Raw genomic sequence first — 17,492 nt, forward strand, 5'->3', positions numbered from 1 at the left:
TGTCATGAGGAGCCCTGGGTGATGTATGGAATTGCCGAATCATTATATTGTATACATGAAACTAATATAGCACTGCATGTTAATGATACTGGAATTAAAATAAAAACTTAGTAATAAAAACAGAGGCCAAATTTTAATTATATCAAGAAACTTCTTTCAATAAATAGATAGCTGACCTTTCACTCAATTTTTCTTTTTAATGAACTTGGTTTGTTGTATATTTTTGCTCTAAAGTCTTTCTGTTTGCTGCGGTGGCGATGATTCATGGCCTACATCAGATGATGACGACTTTAATATCAAGGTAAAGTACTCTCTTGTGAAATTAATTTTCCTGCTCTGAATTTAATTTTGTCTATTATTACTGTTAAAATTTAGCAGTGGCCTGCCTGTCATCATTTTATGTTTGTAATGGAAAGTTGGTCAGAACAAACGATTTTACAAAATTATGGCAAGTTGAAAAATCTTTTTTTTTTTTACTCTGGCAAATAGTGAAGGTGGAGGTTGAAGAAAATGAGCTGGAAAATATATAATGACAGGAAAATTATATTGGGAAAAGCTTTCGCATAATGGTGGAAATATGACATTTAGTCAAGGATAAGGATTCTTACTGTGAGGTTTAAATTATCTTAACATGACTGTCTTTCTCTTTGCATCTTGCTTGCTTGCTTGCTTTCTTGCTTTCTTGTTTTCTTTCTTTCTCTCATTCTTTCTCTCTCTCTCTCTTTCTTTCTTTCTTTCTCTTATTCTTGCACTCTTTCTTTTCCTTCCTTCCTTCCTTCCTTCCTTCCTTCCTTCCTTCCTTCCTTCCTTCCTTCCTTTTTCTTTCTTTGTTTCTCTAGAAAACATGAATTTTATAGTACTAATGCCTAAATGAAATCTTTAGTGGATCCAATTATTTATTGCAGATATTTTTCTTGGACATTTTTTATTTTGGCAGCCTGTAGTGTTATGACAGAAGATATTTTTTCTCTGTTTCTATTCTTTGTTCTACATTCAGACTAAAATAAATCGACATTGTCTAAATTCAGAAATTTAAATTGTTTCTCAACATGTATATTGCGAAGGCATTCCACTGTGCTTTCAAATTAGTTCCATGGAGAGTATAGTTAAAACTCTTTATCTATGTGAAGAATACATGTTTTGCCTAAAATAATAATCAGCTCTAGAAGCAGAGGCTCTTCATACCCTTATGGTAAAATGTCCAATTTCAGAAATCTTTTATATTATAGTTTAAAAAATATCTACTTGTAGCCTTTGTATCAGATTCTAAAACTGAAAATCTCACTCATTTTATGTTTATTTAAATATTCATTTGAAGACCCCTGCATCATTATATGCTGCTGGATGTTAGGAAACATAATTGTGCATCTCTTGGAACACCTAGAATAAAGTCTTGCTTGGAAGAGGCAATTTAATATTTTTTGAATGTGAATAAATGAGCAGACAGATGGAATTCTGTATAATGGAATGTTATAAGTATTGTAATGTGTATAATTTGTCATAATTAAATACATAAATTTTAAAAAATATGGCTCAAATTTAGATTCTATTTTCATGTTTAGGCTTTATAAGCACAAATGAATTATGTTGAGGAAACAAAGAAATAAATAAGAAGGAAGGTTGCAGTGTATTTTTTAGTATCCTCTAATTGTGAGCTTAGAGTTGTAGATGAAAATGCCCAACTATTTTCTTTAACCCCACCTATGTCCCATTAGATATATCCTTTCAAGGAATCCATTTCTCCTTAGAATTCTCATTACCAGTTCTTTCTCCATGTGCAAAGTTGATGTATTAGAAACATTTCTTTTTCTATTTTTTTGTCTCTCTGGTAATAATTTATAGCTTTCAGATAGTGATAGATGACCACAAATTGAACAACCTATAGTGAAAAAATTAAATTCTTTACTACAGTAATTATAAAGAAATAGTTGTAGAGTGAGAAAAGTCAGTATTATTAGGGATAAACTATGAACAAGAGCCTCTGTCTTATATATATTTATACTTTATATGTAATATATATTTATAATATGTAATTGAAAAAATTTTAGAGACTTCTGTTTTTCGTATATCCATAATCATACTTACATATTCCGGAAAATACATATTTTTTCCATATACGTTTTGTACTTACATTTTTCCTTTTTTTCCTTGTCTTAAGCTTGTGCTTGATTGATCGGTCATGTCTTATTGTTTTCCTTTTTGCTTCTTCTCCCCCCAACTCTTTTTTTTTTTAATGACTTACCCGTACCCTAATTTTTCCTTGAAGAAACATTTCTTTAGAGTCTGTTCTTTCAGTCCTTCTCTTTCTGTCTCCATTGTCAATATATTTGGTTATGGCTTTGTGTTGTCTGAGTGTGGTTTTCATTCATGAATCATTGCCCTACAAGGTTTATTATTAGTTTTTTCCTCTTTTCTGGAAGGAGCTGATTTAAACAATCGATTGTCTTTAGCATTTTGACAAACAAAACCAACTTAAAGTGTAATTCCAACTTACCTGAATAAGATATTACTAAAAACTAAATTTTAATATTTTCTCCTACAAGAGATATTCGTGCAAATATAAATCATGCAAACACATGTTAAAGTATAAATAATTAATCTAAATTTCTTAATGTTTGGGGTTTTTATCAATAATGCTTTCAATTACCTAGGAATAAAGTTGTGTTTTAGGTTACTTTGGTAAAGAAAGTATTTAAAAATATTTAAAATTTCAATTTAATTTACATATACTGTATTCTTAGTTTTAGAGGTAGAATTCAGTGATTCATTAGTTGCACACAACACCCAGTGCTCATTAATTCAAGTACCCTCCTTAATGCCCATCACTCCTTATTCCACTCCCTGCCCCCCACTCTGCCTCCCCTCCAGCAACCCTGTTTCTTGCCTATAGTTAAGAGTCTCTTAGGGTCTGCCTCCCTCCCTGTTTTCATCTTTTTTTTTTCCTTCCCTTCCCCTATGCTCGTCTGTTTTGTTTCTTAACTTCCACATATGAGTGAAATCGTGGTAGTTGTCTTTCTCTGACTTTTTTCGCTTAGCAGAATACCCTCTAGTTCCATTCAAGTCATTGCAAATGGCAGGAGTTCGTTCTTTTTGATGGCTGAGTAATATTCCATTGTGTGTATATGCCACATCTTCTTTATCCATTCATCTGCCGGTGGACATCTAGGCTCTTTCCATAGTCTGGCTATTGTGGACTTGCTGCTGTTAACATTGGGGTGCAGATGCCCCTTCAGATCACTATGTTTGTATCCTTTGGAGAAATACCTAGTAGTGCAGTTGCTGGGTTGTAGGCTAGCTTTAGTTTTAAATGGTTCAGTAAGAAGTTGTATGATAATCAGGGGTAAGGAAAGTAACACTTTGGGACTAGCTATTAAATCTCTCATAATCCTCACCCCATGAGAAAATGTAGGCTAGTAAATGGCAGAACTGTGACTTGAATCTACATTTGAATGATTCCAAAAGCCGTGTTCTTTGTGCAGCAGTGCTCATTTGATAATAGTGACTATTATGATTATTTTACCAAATGTGATACTTGCAATCCTTAAAACTATTAATTTTTGTTCTAGAATGTCCCCAAACCAAGCTTAATAAAGCTAATGGCTGCTTATGAGAAAATCAAGAACTGTAAGCTATTTGAAGACTTGTGTTATTCACTGCTGTTTGTTCATTCTTGTGTTACTCAGTAATTCAAAATTACAGATATTTTCATGTACTCTTTATTTTGTTTTTTACTAAGTGGAAACAAAACCTGGCCTTATGACAGTAGGCGATAATCTTTCACTTACGGACGAAAATTCTGATCATAAAGATGGAGATACAAAAGTGCATGACCTTTTTTGTCCTGCTATTCCATCACCTAGAACTCTTAAAAAGCCTCTCATGCCATTAGCAGGCCTTGGTGTTACAAAGGTAAGTTGTTTTGTTTTAAACTTTTTCCCCTGATGTTTTTTTTCACTTACATCCTCTTGATCCTTATAATGAAAAGAATCTTAGGAAGAAATGGAAGTCCTCAAGATCATAAGAGAACACAGTGTAATAACAACAGGGAGATAAGTACCGGATTGAGATTTATAAAGGTTGGTGGGAGTGAACAATTCTTAGGTATGCCAGTATGGAAGTAAAGAATTAGAAAGCAACTGGCAAGAACAGCTAGATGGAGGTGAAGATGAGGGAGGGGGTGGGGGGAAGAATTCATTTAAGAAGGGCAAGATGAATGTAAAGATTGAAGAGTTGAGAGAGAGTATTACAAAAACACAATTGCAGTAGTGGGGCTAAGGGAGAGCAGATAGTCTGTATTATAAAATAGGGTAGAGATTATTTTGAGTGCAAACTAAGAAAACAAAGTCAGGTAATACAAATGCTTAGACTCTTCTGAATGACTTACAGCTGATTTTCATGAAGCCTGGAAGAAAATTTTATCCCTTTAACTTTAATAAAGTGTGATATCTCATATTTAATTTAGCAAAATCTGTGATAATGCAAAGTGAAATCTGTGTTAGACCTTAATCAGATTTATTATGAATTTTGAATTTTTGGCCATTGTCTTCCTTCTGGTTCCTTTCTGCCTTCCTTTCTTTCTTTTTTTTGAAGATTTTATTTATTTATTTTGTGCGAGAGAGTGAGAGAGAGATATTGAGAGCTGGAGCACACAGAAGCAGGGGGAGGGGCAGAGGGAGAAGCAGACACCCCACTGAGCAGGGAGCCTGATTCAGGACTCGATCCCAGGACCCTGGGATCATGACCTGAGCTGAAGGCAGACGCTTAACCAACTGAGCCACCCAGGTGCCCTTCCTTGTGGTTTCTAATTTAACGTACTGTGTGGTATAATCTTGGCAGGTTTTAGATCTTTTTGAGAATAAAGAGAGGAAATAAGTAAACATTTTATGTAGTCTTTTCATTAATTAAAACGGAAATTTCTGATTATGTAAGTGAGGTTCTTAATCTTTATCCAGCAAATGAAATAAATTTTAAGCTGCAACACTCTTAAAGGAGAAAATTGTTTCCGGATTCTGATTTATTTATTTTTAATTATATCTGCATATAATAGATACATACAAAGACATCAAATGAATGAACTCACAATTTATAAGTTTTTTTCTAATATGAACTATTTGTCATCGTAGAGTCATAAGGAAGGAAAGGTTGCCAACAGAGTGTACAGAATTATTTCTGGAAGATGATTTTTACTTTTTCAAGTATCTCCAATAGTGGATACATTTTATATTATTCCCAGGAAACTTTAGTATTCCTAGTTGTTAATTCTAGGGGTTTTTTTTAGGTTTTAAAAATTTTGAGTAATCTCTATACCCAACACGGGGCTTGAACTCACAACCCTGAGATCAAGAGTCACACACTCTTCCGACTGAGCCAGCCAGGCACGCACGTAGTTGTTAAATTTAACGTGCGAATTCTTTCGAATCTGAAACTCAGAAATACTGGTGATTGGATTTTTTTGGTCCCTTTCTTCTTTCCTCATGTGAATATTGGGCCCTGCTTGATAATCATACATGTATTTGGAGTCTTTAAAACATTCAGCTTGGATGGTCATGATTATTAATTTTTTAGTACTAGGTTCTTTCTCCAGTCCTTAACTACCGTCTTGTATTCGTAGATAGGAAATTAGAGCTATTAGTTTGCTAGTCACAGTTCACAGAAGAAAACTATGTGAATTTTAAAATGGGATTTATCTTTTTTCATAAATCATAGTAGTACTTAAAAATGCCTCAAAATGCTGTGATCCCATAAGTATTTCTCTTCCACAATTTAAATCTTTTAAGATTGATTTTTAAAAAGGAGTATTCTTATAAAATCTTAAATCGGTGTTTTGCGATTAAATCTTTTTATTAATTTTTAAAATGCTGTTCATTACAGAGATGAATACTTGCCTGCGTATGTTTTTTTCCTAAAGTTTTATTTATTTCAGAGCGAGAGAGAGAGGGAGTGTGTGGTGGGGGGAGAGGGTAAGAGGGAGAGGAAGAGAGAGGGAGAGAAGCCGACTTCCCACTGAGCATGGAGCCTGATGTGGGGCTCAGTCTCACAAACCCGAGATCATGACCTGAGCCAAAATCCAGAGTCAGATGCTTAACCAACTGAGCCACCCAGGTGCCCATTAACTTGCCTATGTTAATAAAAGTGTATTTTCTATCCTTGAAACTAATGTGAAGTATATAACTGAAATATTGAATCCCATGGCTTTTTCCCCCTACCTTTATTTTTGTTCTGAAAATTTCAGAGTTCTGTGTAGGTTTACATTATTTACTTATATCAATTATATTTTGTTATATTTATATTTAAATATGTGTAATTATATTAATTATATTTTCCTGAGCAATGTCATTTTTTTCCTACTTCAAATGTATTTGTCTATAACTTTCTTCTTAAGTCTCCTGGGTGCTTCAAATTTGGTATGTCCCGGATTGAAAACATCGTTTATGACCTTTCCCACTTCCCTGACTTTTTGTAATCTGCTCTGTCATTTGTTTTCCCCATGCTAGTGTATGGCACCACCGAAACACTGAAGCAGGAAAAATCCTGGACTCCAAACTTCCCCGAAATTGCTATATCCAGGGGCACCTGGGTGGCTCACTCGGTTAAGCATCTGACTCATGACTGGCTCAGGTCGTGTTCTCGGGGTCCTGGTATATCAAGCCCCATGTCTGGCTCCATACTCAGTAGGGAGTCTGCTTGAGGATTCTCTCTCTTCCTCTCCCTCTGCCCCTTCCCCTGCATGCGCACACTGTCTCTCTCTAAAAATAAATAAATAAATTTTTAAAAAACAATCACCACATCTCTACCTCTGAAACCAGTAATACATTATATGTTAATTAATTGAATTTAAATTAGAAAAGCGACACCTGGCTGGCTCAGTGGGTTAAGTAAGTGTCTGCCTTCAGCTCAGGTCATGATCCCAGGATCCTGGGATCCAGTCCCGGGTTGGGCTCCTTGCTCAGCGTGGAGCCGGCTTCTCTCTCTGCCTGCCACTCCTCCTGCTTGTGCTCTCTCTCTCTTTCCCTGACCAATCAATCAATCAATCAATCAACAAAAATCTAAAAAAGAAATAAGTTAAAAAACAAAAAAAAATTTAGCACATTCAGTCATTCACCACATTCAGTATTTTGTCCCTGCTTACCATTTTTCATATCTTATTACCATAATTCACCCCCTCACCTATAATTTTGAAATGCTCTTCTGGTTTTGGTTCCTTTATGCTCATCTTGACATTGCTGTCAGAGTGACCTTTTTAAATATGTTTGTGATGATGTAACTTCTCCGCTTATTTGGTGGATACCCATGACATGAAGGAGAAAGTTCATATTCTAGCATGACACCTTTTTGGTTCAGTCCTGATTTTCCAATTACATGTCTGTATCCCATTCCCAAAAAGTGTGTTCCAGTTTTGCCACATTCTCTAGCTATCGTCACTTCCTGTGTTATTTCAAAGTTCATCCTTTTGCTCCTCCTACCTTTTCTAGAAGGCCCTTCACACCCTCCTTGTGCACTTTGTCTGTCTTTCAAGATACAGCCCTATCTTTGCAGCACTTCCTGAGCTTCCCACATACAACTGTTTTCTCTTTTGTGCCTTCGCTGTGCTTCATTCACCTCACCTGTAGAACTAGTAAATGATACTCTGTGTTCTTACCTGTTTTCGTCCATCTCTGGTCCTACTAGCATATAGGGTAGTCTCTGTCTTTTCTTTCTATTTCCAACTTGTCCCAGGATAGTGCCTATGACTTGACGGAGATGGTATGTATTTGTCTTTCTTGAGTAAGTGAGTGAGCGAGCAATTGAATTAATGTGATGTTTTCTGAAGGTGGGTTTTGTTTTGTGTTGTTTTTATAGGACGGAGAGGTGCTATCAGCAATTGGGGAAAAGGACAATGGGATTGATATGGAAAGTGCTCCACAAGGGCAAACAGTTAATGACAACTTGACTTCTGCTGCTAGAGCATCCAAAAATAATGGAGATGGTGAGTGAGTGAACATCTATGAATCTTTTTCTATGCTTAAGTGCTGGTACATCACAATCTGTAAGTCTGTAGATCCAGATATGTTTTCCATTTCATTAAGGTATTTTTCTTTTGCTGTCTTTCTTTATAAGTATCCCGATGACTACCAACTTTTTCTTCTTGAAAATACTTCAGCTCTGAAAATCTTACTCCTATCCCTTTTATATTATTGGAATATTCTTAAATACGGATAGGCTTGTATATATGTTTGAAATTCATAATGATACATGTTCTCATTAATGTACCTGTGACTATATTTTGTAGTTATGGTAATAGGATTGGGAGAAGAGGAAGATGGAGAATCACCTTGGGATTCTGAGGTACTGTTTTCTTCTTCTTGTTTTACAATATAAGCATTGAGTGATGTGAAAACATGAAAGGAATGCTTAGGCTTTACTCTCTTGTCTGTGTGTTTGCCCATAAAAAGTATTTCCTTATCCTTTTACCTGTAATTGACAAAATCGTTATGTGTAAATATAATGATATAGCATAATACAGTTCTGCTAATTTGCAAGCTTAACTTAACAAAAGCTGTGTAGTATTATTGGAGAAAACTGAGGCTTAGAACTGAAAAGGAATTAGTTTGGGTTTTGAAATTAAGATATCTAAAAAACTAAAGAATTGGTCCAGGCCAGCCTAGGGCCAAATGTATGATTCTGTGGTGTATATGGATGTGCAAAGCTGGTAATGAGATCTAGAAAGAGTTTGGATTATAGTTTTTTATAGCTTGGAACTTGAAACGATAATGCCTGGGACATGAAAGTATTATATATATACACATATTTCTAAAAGATTATTTATTTATTTATTTATTTATTTATTTATTTATTTATTTATTTGAGAGAGTGAGTGAGTGGGCGGGAGCGAGAGGGAGAGAGAATCTGAATCTGAATCCACGCTTGAGTGCAGAGCCCAACTGACTCGAAGAGTTCGACACTCAACCGGCTGAGCCATCCAGGGCCCCTGAAAGTATTATATTTGGACTGTCAAGTAGATTCACAAGGAGCATTGGAATTGTAATAACAATTTGGTTTAGTGGTGTTGTATTTATTTATTTTTAAACAGATTTTATTTATTTCAGAGAGAGAGGGAGAGAGAGAGAGAGAAAGAGAGCATGAGCAGGGGGCGGGGAGGGGGCCAGAGGGAGAGGGAGAAGCAGGCTTCCCACTGAGCACATGGAGCTAGATCCCAGAACCCACTGAGCCATGCAGGCGCCCCTGCTTTACTGATGTTTTAATAGCTAAAAACCATTTCAGATAGTTCAAATAGTATGCATTGAGTATCTTTGTGGCAGCCATACTTGTAGAAACAAGTATAAATTAATGATGGCCTATTCTAAGGTGATAGACTATAGAAGGGGATAAAAAGGGCCTGATCTCTTAGCACAGGCAGGTGCTACACAATGGTGTGCGCACCATATTTGAAGTCAAGAGATATGCTAGAAGTCCTCAAGATCATAAGAGAACACAGTGTAATAACAACAGGGAGATAAGTACCGGATTGAGATTTATAAAGGTTGGTGGGAGTGAACAATTCTTAGGTATGCCAGTATGGAAGTAAAGAATTAGAAAGCAACTGGCAAGAACAGCTAGATGGAGGTGAAGATGAGGGAGGGGGTGGGGGGAAGAATTCATTTAAGAAGGGCAAGATGAATGTAAAGATTGAAGAGTTGAGAGAGAGTATTACAAAAACACAATTGCAGTAGTGGGGCTAAGGGAGAGCAGATAGTCTGTATTATAAAATAGGGTAGAGATTATTTTGAGTGCAAACTAAGAAAACAAAGTCAGGTAATACAAATGCTTAGACTCTTCTGAATGACTTACAGCTGATTTTCATGAAGCCTGGAAGAAAATTTTATCCCTTTAACTTTAATAAAGTGTGATATCTCATATTTAATTTAGCAAAATCTGTGATAATGCAAAGTGAAATCTGTGTTAGACCTTAATCAGATTTATTATGAATTTTGAATTTTTGGCCATTGTCTTCCTTCTGGTTCCTTTCTGCCTTCCTTTCTTTCTTTTTTTTGAAGATTTTATTTATTTATTTTGTGCGAGAGAGTGAGAGAGAGATATTGAGAGCTGGAGCACACAGAAGCAGGGGGAGGGGCAGAGGGAGAAGCAGACACCCCACTGAGCAGGGAGCCTGATTCAGGACTCGATCCCAGGACCCTGGGATCATGACCTGAGCTGAAGGCAGACGCTTAACCAACTGAGCCACCCAGGTGCCCTTCCTTGTGGTTTCTAATTTAACGTACTGTGTGGTATAATCTTGGCAGGTTTTAGATCTTTTTGAGAATAAAGAGAGGAAATAAGTAAACATTTTATGTAGTCTTTTCATTAATTAAAACGGAAATTTCTGATTATGTAAGTGAGGTTCTTAATCTTTATCCAGCAAATGAAATAAATTTTAAGCTGCAACACTCTTAAAGGAGAAAATTGTTTCCGGATTCTGATTTATTTATTTTTAATTATATCTGCATATAATAGATACATACAAAGACATCAAATGAATGAACTCACAATTTATAAGTTTTTTTCTAATATGAACTATTTGTCATCGTAGAGTCATAAGGAAGGAAAGGTTGCCAACAGAGTGTACAGAATTATTTCTGGAAGATGATTTTTACTTTTTCAAGTATCTCCAATAGTGGATACATTTTATATTATTCCCAGGAAACTTTAGTATTCCTAGTTGTTAATTCTAGGGGTTTTTTTTAGGTTTTAAAAATTTTGAGTAATCTCTATACCCAACACGGGGCTTGAACTCACAACCCTGAGATCAAGAGTCACACACTCTTCCGACTGAGCCAGCCAGGCACGCACATAGTTGTTAAATTTAATGTGTGAATTCTTTTGAATCTGAAACTCAGAAATACTGGTGATTGGATTTTTTTGGTCCCTTTCTTCTTTCCTCATGTGAATATTGGGCCCTGCTTGATAATCATACATGTATTTGGAGTCTTTAAAACATTCAGCTTGGATGGTCATGATTATTAATTTTTTAGTACTAGGTTCTTTCTCCAGTCCTTAACTACCGTCTTGTATTCGTAGATAGGAAATTAGAGCTATTAGTTTGCTAGTCACAGTTCACAGAAGAAAACTATGTGAATTTTAAAATGGGATTTATCTTTTTTCATAAATCATAGTAGTACTTAAAAATGCCTCAAAATGCTGTGATCCCATAAGTATTTCTCTTCCACAATTTAAATCTTTTAAGATTGATTTTTAAAAAGGAGTATTCTTATAAAATCTTAAATCGGTGTTTTGCGATTAAATCTTTTTATTAATCTTTAAAATGCTGTTCATTACAGAGATGAATACTTGCCTGCGTATGTTTTTTTCCTAAAGTTTTATTTATTTCAGAGCGAGAGAGAGAGGGAGTGTGTGGTGGGGGGAGAGGGTAAGAGGGAGAGGAAGAGAGAGGGAGAGAAGCCGACTTCCCACTGAACATGGAGCCTGATGTGGGGCTCAGTCTCACAAACCCGAGATCATGACCTGAGCCAAAATCCAGAGTCAGATGCTTAACCAACTGAGCCACCCAGGTGCCCATTAACTTGCCTATGTTAATAAAAGTGTATTTTCTATCCTTGAAACTAATGTGAAGTATATAATTGAAATATTGAATCCCATGGCTTTTTCCCCCTACCTTTATTTTTGTTCTGAAAATTTCAGAGTTCTGTGTAGGTTTACATTATTTACTTATATCAATTATATTTTGTTATATTTATATTTAAATATGTGTAATTATATTAATTATATTTTCCTGAGCAATGTCATTTTTTTCCTACTTCAAATGTATTTGTCTATAACTTTCTTCTTAAGTCTCCTGGGTGCTTCAAATTTGGTATGTCCCGGATTGAAAACATCGTTTATGACCTTTCCCACTTCCCTGACTTTTTGTAATCTGCTCTGTCATTTGTTTTCCCCATGCTAGTGTATGGCACCACCGAAACACTGAAGCAGGAAAAATCCTGGACTCCAAACTTCCCCGAAATTGCTATATCCAGGGGCACCTGGGTGGCTCACTCGGTTAAGCATCTGACTCATGACTGGCTCAGGTCGTGTTCTCGGGGTCCTGGTATATCAAGCCCCATGTCTGGCTCCATACTCAGTAGGGAGTCTGCTTGAGGATTCTCTCTCTTCCTCTCCCTCTGCCCCTTCCCCTGCATGCGCACACTGTCTCTCTCTAAAAATAAATAAATAAATTTTTAAAAAACAATCACCACATCTCTACCTCTGAAACCAGTAATACATTATATGTTAATTAATTGAATTTAAATTAGAAAAGCGACACCTGGCTGGCTCAGTGGGTTAAGTAAGTGTCTGCCTTCAGCTCAGGTCATGATCCCAGGATCCTGGGATCCAGTCCCGGGTTGGGCTCCTTGCTCAGCGTGGAGCCGGCTTCTCTCTCTGCCTGCCACTCCTCCTGCTTGTGCTCTCTCTCTCTTTCCCTGACCAATCAATCAATCAATCAATCAACAAAAATTTAAAAAAGAAATAAGTTAAAAAACAAAAAAAAATTTAGCACATTCAGTCATTCACCACATTCAGTATTTTGTCCCTGCTTACCATTTTTCATATCTTATTACCATAATTCACCCCCTCACCTATAATTTTGAAATGCTCTTCTGGTTTTGGTTCCTTTATGCTCATCTTGACATTGCTGTCAGAGTGACCTTTTTAAATATGTTTGTGATGATGTAACTTCTCCGCTTATTTGGTGGATACCCATGACATGAAGGAGAAAGTTCATATTCTAGCATGACACCTTTTTGGTTCAGTCCTGATTTTCCAATTACATGTCTGTATCCCATTCCCAAAAAGTGTGTTCCAGTTTTGCCACATTCTCTAGCTGTCGTCACTTCCTGTGTTATTTCATAGTTCATCCTTTTGCTCCTCCTACCTTTTCTAGAAGGCCCTTCACACCCTCCTTGTGCACTTTGTCTGTCTTTCAAGATACAGCCCTATCTTTGCAGCACTTCCTGAGCTTCCCACATACAACTGTTTTCTCTTTTGTGCCTTCGCTGTGCTTCATTCACCTCACCTGTAGAACTAGTAAATGATACTCTGTGTTCTTACCTGTTTTCGTCCATCTCTGGTCCTACTAGCATATAGGGTAGTCTCTGTCTTTTCTTTCTATTTCCAACTTGTCCCAGGATAGTGCCTATGACTTGACGGAGACGGTATGTATTTGTCTTTCTTGAGTAAGTGAGTGAGCGAGCAATTGAATTAATGTGATGTTTTCTGAAGGTGGGTTTTGTTTTGTGTTGTTTTTATAGGACGGAGAGGTGCTATCAGCAATTGGGGAAAAGGACAATGGGATTGATATGGAAAGTGCTCCACAAGGGCAAACAGTTAATGACAACTTGACTTCTGCTGCTAGAGCATCCAAAAATAATGGAGATGGTGAGTGAGTGAACATCTATGAATCTTTTTCTATGCTTAAGTGCTGGTACATCACAATCTGTAAGTCTGTAGATCCAGATATGTTTTCCATTTCATTAAGGTATTTTTCTTTTGCTGTCTTTCTTTATAAGTATCCCGATGACTACCAACTTTTTCTTCTTGAAAATACTTCAGCTCTGAAAATCTTACTCCTATCCCTTTTATATTATTGGAATATTCTTAAATACGGATAGGCTTGTATATATGTTTGAAATTCATAATGATACATGTTCTCATTAATGTACCTGTGACTATATTTTGTAGTTATGGTAATAGGATTGGGAGAAGAGGAAGATGGAGAATCACCTTGGGATTCTGAGGTACTGTTTTCTTCTTCTTGTTTTACAATATAAGCATTGAGTGATGTGAAAACATGAAAGGAATGCTTAGGCTTTACTCTCTTGTCTGTGTGTTTGCCCATAAAAAGTATTTCCTTATCCTTTTACCTGTAATTGACAAAATCGTTATGTGTAAATATAATGATATAGCATAATACAGTTCTGCTAATTTGCAAGCTTAACTTAACAAAAGCTGTGTAGTATTATTGGAGAAAACTGAGGCTTAGAACTGAAAAGGAATTAGTTTGGGTTTTGAAATTAAGATATCTAAAAAACTAAAGAATTGGTCCAGGCCAGCCTAGGGCCAAATGTATGATTCTGTGGTGTATATGGATGTGCAAAGCTGGTAATGAGATCTAGAAAGAGTTTGGATTATAGTTTTTTATAGCTTGGAACTTGAAACGATAATGCCTGGGACATGAAAGTATTATATATATACACATATTTCTAAAAGATTATTTATTTATTTATTTATTTATTTATTTATTTATTTATTTATTTATTTGAGAGAGTGAGTGAGTGGGCGGGAGCGAGAGGGAGAGAGAGTCTGAATCTGAATCCACGCTTGAGTGCAGAGCCCAACTGACTCGAAGAGTTCGACACTCAACCGGCTGAGCCATCCAGGGCCCCTGAAAGTATTATATTTGGACTGTCAAGTAGATTCACAAGGAGCATTGGAATTGTAATAACAATTTGGTTTAGTGGTGTTGTATTTATTTATTTTTAAACAGATTTTATTTATTTCAGAGAGAGAGGGAGAGAGAGAGAGAGAAAGAGAGCATGAGCAGGGGGCGGGGAGGGGGCCAGAGGGAGAGGGAGAAGCAGGCTTCCCACTGAGCACATGGAGCTAGATCCCAGAACCCACTGAGCCATGCAGGCGCCCCTGCTTTACTGATGTTTTAATAGCTAAAAACCATTTCAGATAGTTCAAATAGTATGCATTGAGTATCTTTGTGGCAGCCATACTTGTAGAAACAAGTATAAATTAATGATGGCCTATTCTAAGGTGATAGACTATAGAAGGGGATAAAAAGGGCCTGATCTCTTAGCACAGGCAGGTGCTACACAATGGTGTGCGCACCATATTTGAAGTCAAGAGATATGCTAGAAGTCCTCAAGATCATAAGAGAACACAGTGTAATAACAACAGGGAGATAAGTACCGGATTGAGATTTATAAAGGTTGGTGGGAGTGAACAATTCTTAGGTATGCCAGTATGGAAGTAAAGAATTAGAAAGCAACTGGCAAGAACAGCTAGATGGAGGTGAAGATGAGGGAGGGGGTGGGGGGAAGAATTCATTTAAGAAGGGCAAGATGAATGTAAAGATTGAAGAGTTGAGAGAGAGTATTACAAAAACACAATTGCAGTAGTGGGGCTAAGGGAGAGCAGATAGTCTGTATTATAAAATAGGGTAGAGATTATTTTGAGTGCAAACTAAGAAAACAAAGTCAGGTAATACAAATGCTTAGACTCTTCTGAATGACTTACAGCTGATTTTCATGAAGCCTGGAAGAAAATTTTATCCCTTTAACTTTAATAAAGTGTGATATCTCATATTTAATTTAGCAAAATCTGTGATAATGCAAAGTGAAATCTGTGTTAGACCTTAATCAGATTTATTATGAATTTTGAATTTTTGGCCATTGTCTTCCTTCTGGTTCCTTTCTGCCTTCCTTTCTTTCTTTTTTTTGAAGATTTTATTTATTTATTTTGTGCGAGAGAGTGAGAGAGAGATATTGAGAGCTGGAGCACACAGAAGCAGGGGGAGGGGCAGAGGGAGAAGCAGACACCCCACTGAGCAGGGAGCCTGATTCAGGACTCGATCCCAGGACCCTGGGATCATGACCTGAGCTGAAGGCAGACGCTTAACCAACTGAGCCACCCAGGTGCCCTTCCTTGTGGTTTCTAATTTAACGTACTGTGTGGTATAATCTTGGCAGGTTTTAGATCTTTTTGAGAATAAAGAGAGGAAATAAGTAAACATTTTATGTAGTCTTTTCATTAATTAAAACGGAAATTTCTGATTATGTAAGTGAGGTTCTTAATCTTTATCCAGCAAATGAAATAAATTTTAAGCTGCAACACTCTTAAAGGAGAAAATTGTTTCCGGATTCTGATTTATTTATTTTTAATTATATCTGCATATAATAGATACATACAAAGACATCAAATGAATGAACTCACAATTTATAAGTTTTTTTCTAATATGAACTATTTGTCATCGTAGAGTCATAAGGAAGGAAAGGTTGCCAACAGAGTGTACAGAATTATTTCTGGAAGATGATTTTTACTTTTTCAAGTATCTCCAATAGTGGATACATTTTATATTATTCCCAGGAAACTTTAGTATTCCTAGTTGTTAATTCTAGGGGTTTTTTTTAGGTTTTAAAAATTTTGAGTAATCTCTATACCCAACACGGGGCTTGAACTCACAACCCTGAGATCAAGAGTCACACACTCTTCCGACTGAGCCAGCCAGGCACGCACATAGTTGTTAAATTTAACGTGCGAATTCTTTCGAATCTGAAACTCAGAAATACTGGTGATTGGATTTTTTTGGTCCCTTTCTTCTTTCCTCATGTGAATATTGGGCCCTGCTTGATAATCATACATGTATTTGGAGTCTTTAAAACATTCAGCTTGGATGGTCATGATTATTAATTTTTTAGTACTAGGTTCTTTCTCCAGTCCTTAACTACCGTCTTGTATTCGTAGATAGGAAATTAGAGCTATTAGTTTGCTAGTCACAGTTCACAGAAGAAAACTATGTGAATTTTAAAATGGGATTTATCTTTTTTCATAAATCATAGTAGTACTTAAAAATGCCTCAAAATGCTGTGATCCCATAAGTATTTCTCTTCCACAATTTAAATCTTTTAAGATTGATTTTTAAAAAGGAGTATTCTTATAAAATCTTAAATCGGTGTTTTGCGATTAAATCTTTTTATTAATCTTTAAAATGCTGTTCATTACAGAGATGAATACTTGCCTGCGTATGTTTTTTTCCTAAAGTTTTATTTATTTCAGAGCGAGAGAGAGAGGGAGTGTGTGGTGGGGGGAGAGGGTAAGAGGGAGAGGAAGAGAGAGGGAGAGAAGCCGACTTCCCACTGAACATGGAGCCTGATGTGGGGCTCAGTCTCACAAACCCGAGATCATGACCTGAGCCAAAATCCAGAGTCAGATGCTTAACCAACTGAGCCACCCAGGTGCCCATTAACTTGCCTATGTTAATAAAAGTGTATTTTCTATCCTTGAAACTAATGTGAAGTATATAATTGAAATATTGAATCCCATGGCTTTTTCCCCCTACCTTTATTTTTGTTCTGAAAATTTCAGAGTTCTGTGTAGGTTTACATTATTTACTTATATCAATTATATTTTGTTATATTTATATTTAAATATGTGTAATTATATTAATTATATTTTCCTGAGCAATGTCATTTTTTTCCTACTTCAAATGTATTTGTCTATAACTTTCTTCTTAAGTCTCCTGGGTGCTTCAAATTTGGTATGTCCCGGATTGAAAACATCGTTTATGACCTTTCCCACTTCCCTGACTTTTTGTAATCTGCTCTGTCATTTGTTTTCCCCATGCTAGTGTATGGCACCACCGAAACACTGAAGCAGGAAAAATCCTGGACTCCAAACTTCCCCGAAATTGCTATATCCAGGGGCACCTGGGTGGCTCACTCGGTTAAGCATCT

The 17,492-nt window shown here is 36.3% G+C and overlaps 1 protein-coding gene across 1 annotated transcript in view; it reads left to right on the forward strand.

Annotated features, from left to right (window-relative positions):
• Nucleotides 1–17,492, forward strand: part of LOC123791708 (uncharacterized) — a 67,659-nt gene that overhangs the window by 37,632 nt on the left and 12,535 nt on the right. The window contains exons 13-19 of the mRNA XM_087857851.1: nucleotides 235–301; nucleotides 3,567–3,624; nucleotides 3,737–3,909; nucleotides 7,840–7,966; nucleotides 8,270–8,325; nucleotides 13,284–13,410; nucleotides 13,714–13,769. Of these exons, the coding sequence (XP_087713977.1) occupies nucleotides 235–301; nucleotides 3,567–3,624; nucleotides 3,737–3,909; nucleotides 7,840–7,966; nucleotides 8,270–8,325; nucleotides 13,284–13,410; nucleotides 13,714–13,769 (664 nt within the window). The remainder of the gene's footprint in view (nucleotides 1–234; nucleotides 302–3,566; nucleotides 3,625–3,736; nucleotides 3,910–7,839; nucleotides 7,967–8,269; nucleotides 8,326–13,283; nucleotides 13,411–13,713; nucleotides 13,770–17,492) is intronic.

Source organism: Ursus americanus, chromosome 31, assembly GCF_024610735.1.
Source record: "Ursus americanus isolate L20-20 chromosome 31, mUrsAme1.1.p, whole genome shotgun sequence".
Lineage (NCBI taxonomy): Eukaryota > Metazoa > Chordata > Mammalia > Carnivora > Ursidae > Ursus > Ursus americanus.